Source organism: Empidonax traillii, unplaced genomic scaffold, assembly GCF_003031625.1.
Source record: "Empidonax traillii isolate 1590-97213 ecotype Southwest subspecies unplaced genomic scaffold, ASM303162v1 scaffold108:size1079785, whole genome shotgun sequence".
NCBI lineage: Eukaryota > Metazoa > Chordata > Aves > Passeriformes > Tyrannidae > Empidonax > Empidonax traillii.
In genome coordinates, this window is record NW_020955301.1 from 192,461 (window position 1) to 209,558 (window position 17,098).

General features: G+C 44.6%; 1 protein-coding gene across 2 annotated transcripts in view; it reads right to left on the reverse strand.

The window, feature by feature from the left end:
* Positions 1-16,506, reverse strand: part of LOC114056952 (complexin-1) — a 106,319-nt gene extending 89,813 nt beyond the window's left edge. The window contains exons 1-2 of one of the 2 annotated variants that reach the window (XM_027882629.1): positions 16,489-16,506; positions 14,609-14,710 (exon numbers count right to left, since the gene is read on the reverse strand). In XM_027882629.1, coding sequence (XP_027738430.1) covers positions 14,609-14,639 — 31 coding nt within the window. In that variant the 5' untranslated portion in view covers positions 14,640-14,710; positions 16,489-16,506. Of the gene's footprint in view, positions 1-14,608; positions 14,711-15,528; positions 15,713-16,488 lie in introns of those variants that run through there. The other variant, XM_027882628.1, reaches the window with a different exon arrangement.
* Between the last annotated feature and the right edge of the window lie 592 nt (positions 16,507-17,098).

Genomic DNA, 17,098 nt, shown 5'->3' on the forward strand with positions numbered 1-17,098 from the left:
TGGCTAGACCAGAGCTTGTGTGACAAGGAAGACAGGCAAGAAAGCACTATTAGTGCTAAGGCCTGCCTGTCTATCTTGTATGAAATATGTAAAGGATTCCTGAACTCGGGCATGACTAAATAAACAGATCCTCTCTGTGCCTCCTCAGGACACTGCAGCAATCCTGAAGTAGCTAAGTGATGCCAGTGAGATCCTTCTGCTAGGCACTGCATCTCAGATGAGAAATACCACACAGGTAGTCTGATCCTGGTGGAAACATCTCAAGAGACTGTACCTAAGCTCTCCTGTTAAGTGATTGTGCTGCTATCTTAGCACAAAAGTAAAGCGAACAGAGATAACATTCTGACAGGAGGGTTCAGGGAATGAAGGAAAAAAAAAGAGACTGAAAGACAAGCCAGTGTCCATGTCAGTGCATGTTAGCTACTGAGAGGAAAGAAAATTAACCATTAACGTCACTACAAAAGCACAAATAGAGGAGGTGCAGAAAAGAATCTGAAATCAAGTATGTGTCTCAGATGCTTTCAAATCTCAAATGACAGTCAGACCATTTGAAATTAAGAGTTGCCTTCCACATGATGTTAGTCACCTTTAAGTCAAGGCCTTCTAGAGACTTCAAGGTTCTCAAATTACATGACTACTATCTTCCATGGTACCTCTGATTAATCCTTCCCAATAGAGGAAAATTTCACAATGAAGATGAATTCATTCTTCAAAACATTTGAAGGTAGGGTTATCTTTCTCTTTTGCTCTAAGTGAGCTGGACTTGGAGCAGACCTGGCCCTTGTCATAACCAATGAGCTCAGCCATAGCTTCATCCACTGTCTCCCAGAATATCTGCATACTGCATCCTTACCAACTCACTCCTTCCTGATAGGGAAGTTCAGCACAAACGCAGGAAGGACAATTTTCACAGGCCCTTCTCCCCGAGCTCTCCTCTAATCCCTGAGGAAGTTCTTCAAGCCCCAAAATATCAAAGGCAAATTAATATGGATGGACACTTTTTTCATGTGTTGCTGAACCCAAATGATAGTCTGGGCAGGTAAGAACACCCACCTAGAACAGATTTTGTAGCTCTGAGACCGCTTTCAAAAACTGAAGTAGCAAGTGAACAGCAGGACAAGACACTGCCGCTGAAATTGGGCAATGGGACTTTTCAGAGGAGGAATGGGTTGGCTCCCTCTGTCCTGCCATTGAAAAATGTATTTACAGAATCAGCTTTCCACACTGAATTCCAGTTGCTTCTTCACCTGGCAAAGCTGTCTTGCTTGAACATGAAGGTGGCAACAGTGTGAAGGCGCATTGCTTGGCTGCAGGGGATGCAATAACACAACAAGAAGCCATGCTAAGCATCCAGCCCAAAGAGACAGAAGGTACTCCTCCCAGCACTTGGAGTCCAAGCATAAATCTGATGCTGGGTTCCAACCTTAGCTTCAACCCTGATGCAGATATCTCCCCAGAGATACCTGCCTAGGAATATAATTAATAATAAGGATTCTACATGTCTTCAGGGATCACAAGTTCTTATTGGATACTTTTCCTCCCTGAACTTCACAGGAAGAGGAATTTTATTTTCCAGATTGCCCCGCAGTGAACGGATTTGCTTTTGTTCTGTTCCCTGAGCAATAAGTGAGAGGAGACAATAGATAAGGAAACAAATATGACACTAAGCCAATGTCAGCTTCCATTAAATATGGTATTTTTTAGCATGGACCACATGCTACCTGACTGTCACATCCCCAACCTAAAGGATAATTCTGTTACCAAAGACTGTAGGATGGAGTTTGGTCACCTCCTTGTCAAACTCTACCTGCATCATTTATTTACCTTCCTAATTAATGCCTCTGATGGTTTATTAGAGAATTTGCAGGTGCACAGAAGTTAGAATAATGCACAAGATTCAATGTGTTTTATGTATTTACTTCAAATGAAATATGCTGTCCCTGCATTGCTGACTTTGGGCTTATTTTGGATTTAAAGCTTATTTCAAATCTTTTATAAACTAGACCATTACCTTTTTTTTTTTCTTTTTTTACCATGAAATATACAACTTTTCTTTCAATCACTTTTGCATTCCCTGCTGCTAGGCAAGGCTATTGCAAGATCTCTGTCACTCAAAAGCTACTAAAATCGATGTTTGTCACTTAATCCTAATCATAATTTCCAGTTAACAAATAAGGTAAAAAATAAATTACTTTATCAGCTTCAGTCCCCTTACATCTGCTTTATTCCCAACTGTAACACAACCAGTTATAATTGAGTTGCAGTTTAATCAACTAAGTGGGCCACCCCGTGAGGAAAAAGGGAGGAGGAAAAAAAAAAAAAAAAAAGGAGGAAAAAAAAAAAAAAAGGAGAATCTAGGTCACTCTGTTCTTAGGACAGCAAAATAGATAATTGCTTCACTGTACAGCATCCATGCTGTACTTGAGGTATGTTTGAGATCTTATGTAACTAATGCCATCCCTAGGTTAGCCAGACCCTCCCTAATAATATGCCATAAAAGCCTCTTCCATGCATATCCAGCAGTGAAGGTGGCAGATCTGACATATCCTTTTCAGACTGTGTAAAAAAGGGAATATTCAAACCCACAAGATTCTGAGGAGATTTTTGTGAGGTTTTAAAGAGAACTTAGAAAAAAAAAAAAAAAAAAAAAAAAAAACCAACCCTGTGATTATTTTACTTGCATCTGCAAGAAATTACTAGAAATGCTGGTTTTCAGCTGCTGTAGATTGATGCATCTCTGTCAAAAAAGACATGTTTAGGACAGCTGAAATTTGTAAATAACACTATGCTGGGTCAAAGTAGTGCATATGAGGGCTCAGGACCTTATTTTGGATAATCAAGAACTGAGTTTCACTTCTCATCCAGAGCTTGTCTATGCTGGGCTACATTATCTCAATTGCTGTCTTTTAATTAGAACTAATTTTTTAGCCCATAGAAAGGACCAAGTACAGAATATTCTACAGTACAAAGCAAAATACACATTAAAGTGAGTCCTAAATAAGTGTCAGTCAAATAACCACATAAGAACCAGCAATAAGGTAGCATGCCTATAACAGAGAGGAAAAAAAGTAGTTGGTGGTTTTAACTCAGGGGGGCCAATTCACAATAGCTGACTGGAGCAAAAACAACACTGAAACTAAAATACTCTACATTAAGGAAGAGGACTAAAGATGTGAAGCAAAGTTACAAATGCAGCAACTTTGACTTCACCTTAGCCCATGTGGAAGCAGAACACTCCTGTCTGTGGTGGTGGTTGAGAGGACATGTTTCACCCAGCTACTTGAAGCAGCTGTTAATGCAGCTGCCAGCATAGCAGGAGCACATGTACCCTATCCTGGAGGAGAGGCACTGAGCTCCAGCCAGAAGGAGTACTACCTGAACAGGCCTGCCAGATGACATTTAAAAAGCAAAACCAGAAGTCCCAATCAAGAACCTTGGCCAGGAGGCAAGTCATTGTCTCCGTGACGGTAGAACTCAGGCCACACGACCGAAAAGGTGGTAAAGAACAGCTTGTCATGGTGTTCAGAGAGATGTGAACTGTAGTGGGATCTCTGCCTGGCAGAGTGCTCATGGGCAGTACAACAAGATGCCCAGTCAGTAGACAGGGATGGCACATTCCTCTTCTCTTCCAGAAGCCAACATCCCACTGTGGCAGTGATTTGGTGTCTTGCCATTTGCCTTTGTGCTCTTGCTTTCCTTTGGACCCCTGAAGCAATCAGGCAGTTTTAAGGTGACCTGGATGAAAAGTTACCATTCCTGGTGAAGGAGCCTCACAGTGAGAAACATTTGAGCCCAAGAGATCCAGTCCTGCATATAAAACATCTTCTATAAAGCATCTTTTCATGACTGCTAGGCCAGCACAAGTCATCCTCCAAAATCGTAGAAAAGAGGTCTAACTAATACTGTAATTTGAGCCTGAGACCAGAATACTGAGATGGCAGATAGCAGAAGCATTAAGTGAGGAGCATAAACGGAGTCTAACAATCTGCCAGCACAAGCAGAATAACAAATATCGGTACTGAGGAAGATAAAATAGCTTGTTCTCAGACAACAGCTCAAAACTGGGAAGAGATCCCAGAGAAACACCTAGTTCTTAAATTAGTTATTTCCTACCTGTAGTGTAAAACAAAAAAAAATTACCAAATGCATTTAAAAGAGCTGCTTTCATGTAGACTGCAGGTAGATACCATGGCAGGGATTTCAAGCTGCACTTGTTATATGCAACTCAAAATCCTTGCCTGAGCTGAAACACTGCGGTTGGAAAAATATCCAGTGTAGCCAGCTACTCTAGAAATTACTTTGTAAATCTGCTAAGTCCTTTGAAATAAGATCACTTTCAATCTGAATCCAATAGTTGATCTCAGGTCTTCCTTGGAACATTGAGATCCAATAGTTGGCAGACCTCTTCTCCTGTCATACAAACACAAAAGGGCTAAAAGGTTTTCAGAAAAGATAAAATAAACACAGTTCTGTAACAAACTCACCCAGAGGGTCACAATGCTGCTTCCCACTAAGCTAGGTTTGACTTCTGGTCCTCATCGGAAATTATCATATATTGGAATAAAATCAAAATTTAGTGTAAAATCTAAACCAGTTTTAAGAACAATTTTTTTTTATTATGGACAGTCTTACAAGTGCAGAATCAAAGATGTCAGCTTTCTACAGAGGTACTTAGGACTAAAAATTATTTCCTGCCTCACTGGCCCTATCCTTCTGGGCATTTACAATTATTTGAAACCCACCCAAGACCCAGTTTGCATTTCTCCCTGCTTGGCCAGCAGCAGGTTCCCACAGAGACAGCACCTCTCTCCTCTCCCACTAGTCAGCGACACTAATTACTGACTCAAGGATGCTCACAGCCAATTTATTCACATTATTCTTTTACTAATATTGTCCTTCACTTTAAGTAGTTCTTCCTTCACTGCAGTGTTCACCTCTCTTGTATTTAGAGACAGTAGTGGTGTCTCTCCTTAACCTTCTTCCTCATCATTTTAATGTATCTCCATGTAATTATAAATTTCCTTTCTCATACTCCTTTTAATCTGTCATTTTTGCAGCTTGGCTGACATGGAACAAAAACTTCTGATATTTAAAGAAAAATACAGAGCAGGAAGTTGCAATAGGCACAAGAAAAGTGTTTTAAATACACAGATTGAATTAAAAAACCAAACCAAACCAACCAACCAAACAAACAAAAACTCCCAAAACAAGACAAAACAAACCAAACCAAACCAAAACAAAAAAAAAAAAAAAAAAAAAAAAAAAAAAAAAAAAAAAAAAAAAAAAAAAAAAAAAAAAAAAAAAAAAAAAAAAAGACAAAAAAAATTTAAAAAGACTCATGTATTTCTAATGGACTCCAGATATTTTCTAAACGCTCTCCCACGCACTTTTATTCCCAGCTAGAACTGTGCACAGCAGCAACTATATAGATGTACTGGCAAAATACTTTCTCCTTCTCTTCAGTTTTTCTTTTTCTTTAAGTGTATTCTGTTTGGGTTTTTAAAATAAAGTTTCCTTTTTTTAATGAAAACATAAAACCAAAGGAAACTGCAAAGAGAAATTGATTCATTTACAAAGAACAAAACATTTCACTTAGGATCAGGGAAGACTAGCACACATACACTTAACTCCAGCATAAAATAAATTACAATTACTGTCAGAGGTTATAAATACATGGGTTTAGACATGATGTCTTAGTCTCATGCAGTCTTTCAGTCTTGTTGACTTTTTTTTCCTGCCTGTCAACTTTGCCTGAGCTCACCAGCAAAAAAAAAAACACAAGAGATAGATGCAGGGACATAAAAATATGGCAGCTCAGCTATTTTCCTAGGCATTGACACACATTTCTTTCTCTTCCCTTTTCCTTTAATTGTTGTCTGCCTTCCCCTTCATTTCTTCAATTCTCTCAGGAGACTGGAGTCAACAAAATAGCTCCCCCATTACTGAGTTGATTTTTTTGGTCTTTTTGTTTCTTCATTTGTTTTTTACAGAAGGTAATTCACAGCCATTTGAATCCCAAATTTCTGTTGATGATGTTGTATGTTTGACATTCCTTCAAGGTCAGTATCACTGCAAACAAGCCACAAGACTCAAATCATGCTGCAAAAACGTAGGTAGCTACTAAGCAGCTTCATTCTTAGAGGTAAAAGCAAATTCAAATTGCGAAAAGATGCACAAAGTCATCAGATTAAATTTGTTGTTTGTATTAATGCAATTCTGCAGTGACAGCATCCACCCACCTTGCAAGCAGCTCATTTAAAAATACGGGAGAGAAAAAAACAATCAATCCTCAAACTGCACAGGGTGATCATTGATCTATGCCCAGGAGAGAGACACAATTTGTTTGGAGTATTTTATTTCTAATATGCACTGTGACTTGTACCACTAGTAGATAGATCACTAGTAACCTTTGCCATGTCTGTAATTGCAGGTGTTACCGTTTAGCAAACTACATGATCACCTGCTCAGCAAGCTGTGGAAACTTTCAGCCTTCTCAGCAATGCTCTACATCGAGAAACATGCACTGCAGCCACAAAAAAACTAACCTGAAAGAAACGTAACTGACTTTATCCAAGCTCTCAAAATCAAACTGTAGGTGAAAAACCATGATGGCAACCAGCATAGTGCTCAAAGCAGTAAGTTAGGAAATGTTTAAGGTTCTGCGTTGCCCTGATCAAGCACTTGATTTCAGCACACAGAATGAGAATACAAAAGCCCTGCAGAGGTGCAACCTCAAAAAGAGGCACACCCAAGGCTATGGCAGAGTACTTTCTGTCCCACTTCTGAAAGAGGAGAATCAGTAAACTTGGAAGAGCCCTTAGCACTCTGCATCTGCAGCTGTTGGAAGTGAGAGTAGAAACTGCAGCTTTGAGGGATTTATGTCCCAGTTACCACTTTCTGAGCCATATCCCCTCTCTAAGGGCCTGAAAAACTATGAATTCTCACCCTAGATAACGCCAGACCCTGTATCGGTCTCTGGGTGTCAGCACCAGCCTCTACTCCCTCTCTTTCTTCTCTGAACACTATCACAGAATGTTCAGAGAGGGTACCTTGACCTTCAAACAGAAGGGCAAGCACATACATTTGCATGTTATCCTCTGACATGAGACAAGCCAGTGGCAGCACATTAGAGATCTATCCCTTTCTTTCTGCCAGCCTTTCTCGCTTATTGCCATTCCTCTTCCAGGCCTCTTCAACAATTTTGTGGACTCTAAAAACTGATGGAGAAGTTCTTAACTCCGTGCATCTGCCACATGCAATGTCTCGTGCAACCATCTTGCTGCTAGGATGGATTTTTGTGCTGGTGGCCTTGGGGTGTGACTCAGAATGAAAGAGACATTCCCGTCTTCCGTGAAGGCAGGATGCCTGTCTTCCCTTAATGGAGAGCCTTTGCAGGGTCACTTTTGGAGCCCTTTACTGCAGTGGTAGCAAATACAGGACATACACTCTTAACTCAGCAAGATTTCTAAACCCAGACAGCCCTGATGGATTTGATTTCACAGCTTTATGAATTCAACCCTTTCATTTCTAGTCAGAGAACAAAGCCCTCCCAGTACATCAGCATTCATATACATCAATCTTCTCTAAAGTCTGTCCTTTGACAGCATATGAGCAAGCAAACAGATCTCCACAACTAACAACTGAACTACATTCTGAACTTCCCTCTCCTTAAGAACCAATACAAAGGCAAACCAGTAGCTTATATTTTCAGCATCCCATTTCACTAGGAAGATCTGAATTAACTGTAATGCATCATTCACTAGACTCCTTTCTGGCTCCAAATCCACTGCAGCAGAGAGCATTTCCTATGCAACACAAGCCAAAATTTCAGCACTGACAAACTCTATTTGTGCCAAAGTCATGCAGCTGGCAAGAAACTACCACTTCTCTCTGCTTCAATTATGAAAAATGAAAAAAGCAAGTCAGAAGATTCAGGTGTACAGCAACAGATATTAAAATCAAAAGGATGTAGAACTTCCTTCGAAGCAGATAGAAAACCAAGGAGAAGCATCTTTTCTCTGTCATGAAGGAATCCTAGACAAACTACTTAACATAGGTGAAATTTCCTTATTTCTCCCTCTCTGAGACAGGAAACTTCCTGCTCAGCTGTGTCACTCTACTCCAAGCAGGCTTTCAGCAAGCAGAGGCTCAGCAGGAGAAATCTTATTTAAGTTCTTCGTGGCACACCTCTACAATCAGCTGAAGGTTGCACATTTCCTCCAAGGATAGTGGAGGATAAGCAACTCTGCTCTCAGTGCCTGCTTGCAAGTAAGACAAACATAAGTAAGACCCCAGCAGACACAGCTGAGAGCATTTGTATGATTCTAAGAGCAACAGACCCAACAGAGGCAGGCAAATATAGAAGGCAGGTTTCTCAAAAAAGGCACAGAAAGAAAGGACCTCGCCAGTTTTTCACCTCCTGGTCTGGGTCATGGTTGGAGTAAGTCATCTGACCATCACTGTAGTTGTTTCATTGCTATCATCTGAACAGCAACAATATAACTCCTTGGAAGACATCTTGCTCTTTGGTGTTAAGGGGAATTCCTGAAGAACAAAATAAGCCCTACAGGTGACATTGTGGGATCTGGCATCAAATAAATTAAAAAAAAAGATTCAAGGCTGATATAGATTCATCAGCCTTGAACAGCATGTCTGTTTTGTTTTTGTGGAAGCACTGAGACACCTACATGTCATTTTCCTTTCTATCTTTGTCTTGGCAACAGACATCATGATTACACTCAATCAAATTTCTCAAAGAAGATCTCTTTGCCAGCAGTATAGATTTAAAAAAAAAAAAAAAAGCCTATAACATCATTCCTTGTGAAAAACGTATCCATCAGATAGGCCAGCTATCCCAGATTCCTGCATCCTGTCACTGGATCCCAGGGAGATCAGCACCTCCTTCACCACTTCCCCTCCTAAAAAATCTGTCGAGAGCAATGAGGTGACCCCTCAGCCCCCTTATCTCCGAAGGGGAAAAAAAAAAAATAAAAAACCAAACCAAAACAAAAAAACACCCAACACTGAAAAAAAACCAGGTCCTTAGCCAGTTTTCAGTGTATATTCCTTCCAGCCATCTCACCAGCTTTGTTGCCCTCCTCTGGATGCACTCAACTACCTTAAAAATCTTGTTAATTTGTGGGACCCAGAACTGCAGACAACACAGGCAGAAGTTAGCTGAGAAGAAAACTGCCTCCCCAACATATATTACATGCTACAGTGGCCTTGGCACCTCCTGCCTCTTGTCATGTTCTTCAGTCTTCATGATTTGGATGCCCCTGACAGCAAAATGAAAGACCTCATGTGCTAAAGGTTTCAAAGATCAGACAAAAGAGATCCCAGAAGTAAATGCTAGCATTATTTGTTGGCCCTATGACTTGAAATTCTTCATTACAGTTTCTGTCCTGCTCCAGAACTTCATACATTAACATAAACAGTGAGGCACAGCCTCGTTGATGTATGAGGTGCCAGAGTAGGATGGAGGTTCTGCAGAGAACTGGAAATGTGACAAACGACAGAGTGCATTGGAGAAGGAGGAAACAGAAACCACCGTGTTTATTTCACAGTCTATTCCACTCTGGACAGGTCTGTATTGCCTCTAAATGCACTCAATCTAGCTGACTTCTCCAGGAAAAAATAAGGACTTAATCCCCACATCACCAGCTACTAAAATGCAGCAAATGCAGCAGCAGAATATACAGAATGTCACTGCTAAGATGCATGGTTTTCATTCAGGCTTATCTGGCATTCACACATACATTTTCACTAATGCACGCTTACCACAGGGGCTGCTTTTTCTGAGTTTATGGACAGTGACTTAAATCCCATTACCTCCAAGAGTGTTTAAATCTCTGTCTACCTTTAAGCAAGGGGACTCCCTCTGGGCTGTGTTTTGTTGTATGTATAGCTGGATCAAAGTTGCTGGTAAAGGACATGAAGCAGGCAGTGCCTCCCTGCTGACATATTCCAGATGGCAATCTGGCTGCATTTGACTTCTGCCTACAGCATTTTAAGAGTCCTTGCAAATTAAAACTAATGTCCACCAATTCTTGACAGCTAAAGCAGTGAATGTGAAGTAGCAGTCCTCACTCTACACTGTTGCCAATAAAACAGAAAATCATGCCTGTAATGTCTATCACGGTGAATATCTATCCAGAAACCCAGATGTTCCCTTCCTTCTCATGGGGCTTGCATTGTGTAATGAATACAAGGGGTGCTGGAAGCCAGAAGAAGAAATATAGACAGTACCACTCATATGAATCATTATATGTGAAGGAGTTACCTGATTTATCCACAGGCTGACATTAGGAAAAGTCAGTATTTAAGGCAGGCATCCCAAACTTATCCCCTCTAGTTCTTGCCATTTCTCCTATTCATGGCAATAAAAGTAGAGCACTAAAAGGGCTCTGCAGAACCTCGTATAATACAGAGATAGAGCTACAGTGTGTTTTGTTCATCTTCACAGCATTCTAATCTGCAAAATGCGGGTTTCTACAGGAAGAAATCTCTCTATCTTCAAACACAGCATGATTCAAACTCTGACAAGTCCTCCTCCCTTTCCATAGGTTTTCCTCTTCTCTTTTTCATCTGAAAATGCCTCAGACCCTTGGCCCTCAAGTCACCCAGTATCAGAATGACACCCCACAGAGCTTCATGAAGTTCACTGTCTCATATTTCAAGCCGGTTTCCCTATTTGTTCGAAGAGGAAGTGATCCAGCGCAGTACAGCATGGGAGTCAGGTGTTCCTTTACCCTTTGCTTTCACGCAGACTTAATAAATAAACAATGCCCACTGAAAAGGTTATAGCTGAACTCCCCCAGGGCCAATTTCAGGTCCTCCACTTCCAGCTTCTTCCTGGGAAGTTGTACATATTGGTCATGATGACACCAGTCCAGAGCTCTGACCTGGCTTGCTAAAGAGAAATTCTAACATAAAATATAGTCATGAAATCACTCTGACTGTCTTCATTTGGTGAACTGTCACACAGTTCCTGTGAACAGGAGCAGCAAAGTGACCAGTCAACCTGGCTTCACACCTGTGTCAATGTCTGTTGATGTGGCAGTGTCAGAGGTACAAAATACCTCTTGCTGTTACTTCTGTGGAAGAAGCAGCAGCTTTAAGCCTTTAGGTTTCCTCTTGCTGTTTTATTCTTGTCTTACACAGCTAATCAGCGTCAGGACTTCTCTACGGGTTCTGTCACTGTCAGACAATAAATGGAGTGACTGTTTTCCAGAGTGTTGAAAGGTCTGAGAAGTACTAAAAATCAAAAAAATTAATAATAAAAAAAAAAAAAAAGCCATGGTAACAAATTGGCCAAATAAGCTAATATTTTTTACTGCTTTTCCTGGACCACAGCCTCCACTGCTAATGAAAGGGTCAAGGACTTGGCCATCAAGGGGCCAGGAATTTGGAAAGACACACTTTGAGATAGTCAACCTCCAGGCATAAAATGCTGCCAACACCACCAGCAAAATCCCGGTGCTGGCAGTACAGCAGAGGGTGACCTTCCACTGCACAGAAGCAGCAGGCTTTTGCAGACCTCCTTTAAAATACAGTAACATATCAAACCGATGCCACAAAAGCTAGATCCCCTAACCACACAGACTTCGAAACAGAGCAGCTCTACACCACGTAACTGCCTTCTCTTGCCCGTTAATTTAGCTCACCTAGCTTTCAAAACACCTTGCTGTCTCCTTCCACTCTGACTGGTAAAACTCCAAGGAAAAACAAATCTGATCATCCTGTGCCATTAGAGACAAGGGTAACATCTTCAAAGCTTGCTACAAAGGCAGTGGGAAAACTCGCACAGAAGTGCTAGTTTAGAACAGTAGAAGGCTACTGTTACTGCTAATTAGCAGAGAGTGAGACCTTCTCATCTTCAACAAGGTGAGTGAGGAGGCCGGAGACCCATGATGCTTTCCCCTTCAGTACCTCCTCTGATCACCTCGGTAAGACAAAACCTGGTTCCAAAGTCCTCACATGCTTCAGAGTCCTGCACAGTCCTATCCGGCAGGGAAGGTCAAAAGCACCCTACCTGCAAACCGTTCTCAAATCCAGGCTCTTTCTTAGCTATCATAAGCTCTGTCCTAAGCCCCACTTTGGTGCTGGACACTCGGGAAGAGAAAATTACATTCTCATCATGTTCATTCAAGGACACCCAGTTGACCCTCAGCCTTTGTGAGTTGTCACCAGCTGAGATAGTTGAAGGGTTAAACTACCAGAGCTGTAGGTGGTCTGTAAGCAGTATCTATAGCAAGTCTGATTCTCTGTAAATTAGGGGGGACCTTACTGAGAAAATTGCAGCACTTCTTTTCTTTCTTCCAAAAGTGCCAGAAGAGATTTTGAAAATGGGATAAGAACTATTCAAAAAAATCTTATCAGACAGCCAAATTAATTCAGAGATGTTCCGGGAAAAGCCGCATCAAACTAAAATCAAAGAGCCATGAAATCCACACAAAGGCGTCTGTGAGAGTGAGGATAATAAAAAGGTCACCAGCAAATCACACCACGTATTCTAGCCAAAGCATGCCTGTCAATCACTAGAGGTTTGGTGCTTTGCTCAGTTTCAGCATCTCCCTTTGGATGTCAGAACTGGCATAAAAAACCAGTTCTGGCCCCACAATTTAGGAAACAAACTGTAACTTTTAGTCCTGGGCTTGCTGTGTCAGTGTGGCCAGCTTGCATGGTTTGTATCAGGTTTAACTCTAGCGAGAAACGAGTGTCCAAAACGACCTTTACTTTCCATATTACATTTGCACTGGGAGATCCTGTTTTTCTTCATTGAAACTATTTCTAATTTAAAAGTAGGACTCTGCTTAATGAATTAGCATTTCCTGGATTTTACCACTCTGCAGAGACTTCTCCTTTATTGAGTAAGTGGGCAAGTTCCAGACACATTAAGTCATCTGGCAGAGGAGCTGGTGCCCTGGGCAGCATCTTGAAAGGCATCAGGAACTCTGACTTCACAAAAACATGCTTTTCAAATTTGCCTTCTCAGCAAGCCCTATTACCATACAATATCAATCCTGACCGTGGCATGCAACACTGTATTAGAATGAATGTCTTCCCAGAGTGAACACTGTTAAGCACAGGCACACATCACTTCCAACACAAGGTTAAGTCACTAAGCTGCAATAGAAGGCACGCATCTCAGCTGATATTCCTTTGCTGCAGCCCTCCTCCCCCTGCCTTTAACTGCAGTCTCTAAGCAGTTATTTCCCTGTAGTGGATTCATGGATCTTCAGCTGCAGTAGCTGTATCTCCAGTTTGCAGGTACATTTGTTCACTTCTGTGCAAGCAACCTTATTTACACCACAGTGAACAATGCAAAAGTTGCACATCTCAGAACTATTTTTCCTTCAAAACAGGCACTGTAGAGTAATGAAACATAACACTGCTACCACATAAGCCATTATCTTCTCACATAGATATCTTCATATATTTCTGTTTCATGCAACCGTATTAGTCCCTTTCTTCTCCAGTTTCATCTTCCTATTCAAAATATCCTAGCTAAAACTTGCTTGCTCTATTCTTAACTGTGAGAGTTCTGCTCCCCTGGTGAAAAACACCCACCACTTTCAAAAATGAAAACAATTTTTCCATGCCATGGGAGAGAGTGCCGCAGTAAATGCTGAAGTTGTATATGACATCAACATCACCACAAATTAAACATTCACACAGTCCCACGGCTGTACAGTTTCTTCAAAGGAAAAACAATAGAAAATGCACACATGAGAAACAGTACAAGAGATAATTACTTCCTCTGGGGCCAGCTATTCCAGTTCCCAGTAGCAGCCAGCATTGTCCCAGTGATAACATCGCTTTCACCGAATGTTCAGGTCAAACAGCCTAGGAAGGCAGCATAGCTGGCAGAATGAAGGCAACCTTATTCCCACATGCTGGTGTGTTATTTTCAATTTCAATTTCACACACATACCTTTTCTGTTTTCCACTATTAGGTTAAAACAATCCATCACACACGGAAGCTAGTATACTGAAACACAGAGAAGTTTGGCCTCCAACCCAGGTATGGTGTGGGGGGGTACTTTGCTACCATCTCCCTCCTTATTGTGCCACTGTTCTTATTAAAAGTAACTCTCAAAATGTCAAGTACAAGCATTTCTGCACTGGCCATTTTTTGCTCAAGATTTGGCCAGTGTTTGGGGCAAAGACGAAAAGAGGGTTCACACACCAGACAAAATGCCACTCTTTCTTTGGGTTTACTCTGCTGAAACCAGTCTGCAGCCTTTATGATGCCAGCCTCAGTGGCATGGCACAAACCTAATCAAGACCTGCACACTGTACAGCAGGATATGCACTCAGCTGGTAGGGTGCCAAATGAGGCATGACCCAGGGCCTGCACACCTTTTGTGTGAGGCCTCTCCTCTGACACGGGGCTTTGGTCTCTGCTTATTGCTGCCCCCTCCTGCTCACACTCTTCAAACACTTTACACTGGGATCATGAATCAGTGACAAGCATGCTCTTCAAAGTCCTCGAGGAGCTCTTCCAGCTGCAGACCCCAGCACTGTAGACCATGCCCTCTCTCTTCGGGTGCAAAGGGGAGAGGAGTGAGGGATTCAAGGCCCCTTATATGCCAACCACACTTACCTCCTAGAGCTTGTTTCATAACAAAATCCATGATGAGGGCTTTGGGGTGCTCCCACCTTCACACCTCACATGCACAGAGACCAGGAATCCTGGGAGAGCAGCCTGCAAAAGGGCACAATCAAAAGAGGAATAGTGTCTCTAGGAAAAGAAAAGGCTGGTACCCAATCTTGCTCAGCTCTCTCTCCACAGCCTTCTCCCCCTTGCCTGAGAGCAGACAACTTTCCAATTCTCCATCCCTTCAGGCCTTGCTTTGCACGACAAGGCACCTGAGGAGCAGAGCTGCATGCTGGTGAGCGGTCACCGGGTGGGAGGAGGCAGGGGAATGCAGTGGTTCCTCCAGACAGGGCAAGTGGCCGGGAGCAAGCGTGGAGGAGCAGTGCGGTGCCCCTCCCGCCTTGTCTCCTGCAGATGGGCAGGAAGGGGTTAAACCTTTGAACTTTCTTGTTTCCCCGCCTGCCTCTCGCTCTCTCGGTTTTCGGAGGGTTTGCTTCGGAGTGGCAGCTCCGCCGGGGACCGCCGAGGGGGCATTTGAAGGTGAAGCGCCCTACAAGTGCCCGGGAGGACAAGCAGAGGATGCCGGGGCGATCCGGGTGCGGACGCAGCCCGGGTGGCGGGATGGAAAGCTCAAACGCGGGGCAGTGCCCCCCCCAACCCCGAACCCCTCGGAAAGCCCCCAGCGCAATGCCACCGAGGGCTGCCACCTCCGCAGGATGAGCCGGGAGGGCTCAAGGCTGAGACCGGCCGGCCGCAGGTGCAGCACAAGCATCCCCCGCCGCTCCGGCTGCTGCCACCCCCGCCCGGCTCCGGCACCGGGTCTCAGCCGAGCCAGCACCCGTGGGGGACGGGGGCTCTCCCCGTCCCCGTGTGCCCACATCCCGCTTCTCCTCTCTGCCCCTCCCGGCACGGCCCCGCGCCGGTACCTCGCTCGGCGCTGTGCTGAGACGGGCCGGGCCGGCGGGAGGTGGCTGCGGCTCCCTCCGCTCCCCTGGAGGCTCCGTCCGGCTCCGAGGGCTGCCGGGGAAGTTGCGGGTGCAGCGTGGAGGAGAGGGAACGACTCCAGAGCTTCTCCCTACTTTTCCCCCCCGCGCCCCTCTTTTTATCACAGCATTTCCGGACCATCCCACCGACACGGTCCCTCCTTCCTCCTCCCCTCGCTGCGGGAGCTGGACTGTCTCCCTCCCCCTGCCCCCGGCTCCCCCGCCCCTTCCCTGCACCGCCCTGGCCCCTCGGTGCTCGCCGCGGAGGAGGCCCCCAGCGCTCCCCGAGCCCCTCGGAGGGGTGCGTGCATTTGCACGCCCCCCACCCCGTCCCCGACTGTCTGCAGCAGCCAGGTGTCCTTGTGCTTTGCCGTGGGGGAAGGAGGGGAGGTGTCAGCTCGTTGTTGCATTTTGCAATTGCTTCCGTGCATCTTCTCGGGAGTCAGTGTGTGTGCCAGGGGAAATCTCTGCAAACACGGCTTCCTGCGAAAGGGGGAGGGTGTGGGAAAGCGTTCTGCGTCCTCTGTTCTGAGTCCTTCACGGGGATCTCCTCTCACTCCCTAAGTCCTGGAAGGAGTTGGAGAGGCAAGGAAGAAGATAGGGAGGGAGCAGATCTTTCTCTTCCCTCCTGCTTCGACTCGGATTTACTGTGGCCGGAGAAGAATCGCCGGCTGCTCCTCTCTGTGCTTTCGCTAACCAGGCTGGGGGGAGGGAGGGGATGTGAAGAGGGACGGGAGGGGGAGAGAGGAAAGTCGCCTCCCTGCGATTGCCGGTTGAAGGACGTGAGTGCAGCGATCCGTTGTCCAGCCCGGATTCGGGACAGCATCTGAAGGTGAGGAGGAAGGAGCTGCGAGGGCTACGTGACAGAGCAGAGCAATGCCCTCTCAAGGCACCGGCACCCACCTTTAGGGATGCCTACAGCCGGCTTGGAGCGGGGTGGAGAGGGGACGAGTTCTGCTGCTGATCCACCCTCCTGTCGCCAGCATGAGAGGTGGGACATCAACCCCCAAAGTAACCTATATAGGTCTGAAAGGAGGGAGGGGGCTAGGGCGCAGTGGTGCTGGCAGTAGTGTGAGCCCGGGGATGGGGGAGCAGCAGCGCCTGCATCCTGGGGAGGCGCTGGCACGGCCCGTGGGCGACCTCCTCTGAAGGTCAGGGAGGACGCCAGGGCCGCACCTGGCAGCGCTGAGGAAGCCGTGTAGATCCAGCAGGCATGACAAATCTTTGCCGGGGTAGCGATGCCGGCCACCGTGGCTCCGCAGTCTGCAAAGCTCCTGAGTGCCAACTGCAGATGCGGGATGAAGTGCATGTTTCTAATCTCAGGACTCTGTCTACCCACCCGGGTCTGCCTCGCTGCCCCATGCCCTTCAGTGTTTAAGAGGCATTTGGACAATGCCCCCAACAACGTGCTTTAATTTTCAGTCATCCTCGAGTGATCAGACAGTTGGACTAGATTATCATTTTAGGTCCCTTCCACGGAATTGTTTTGTTCTGTTCAATTCTATGAGCTCCC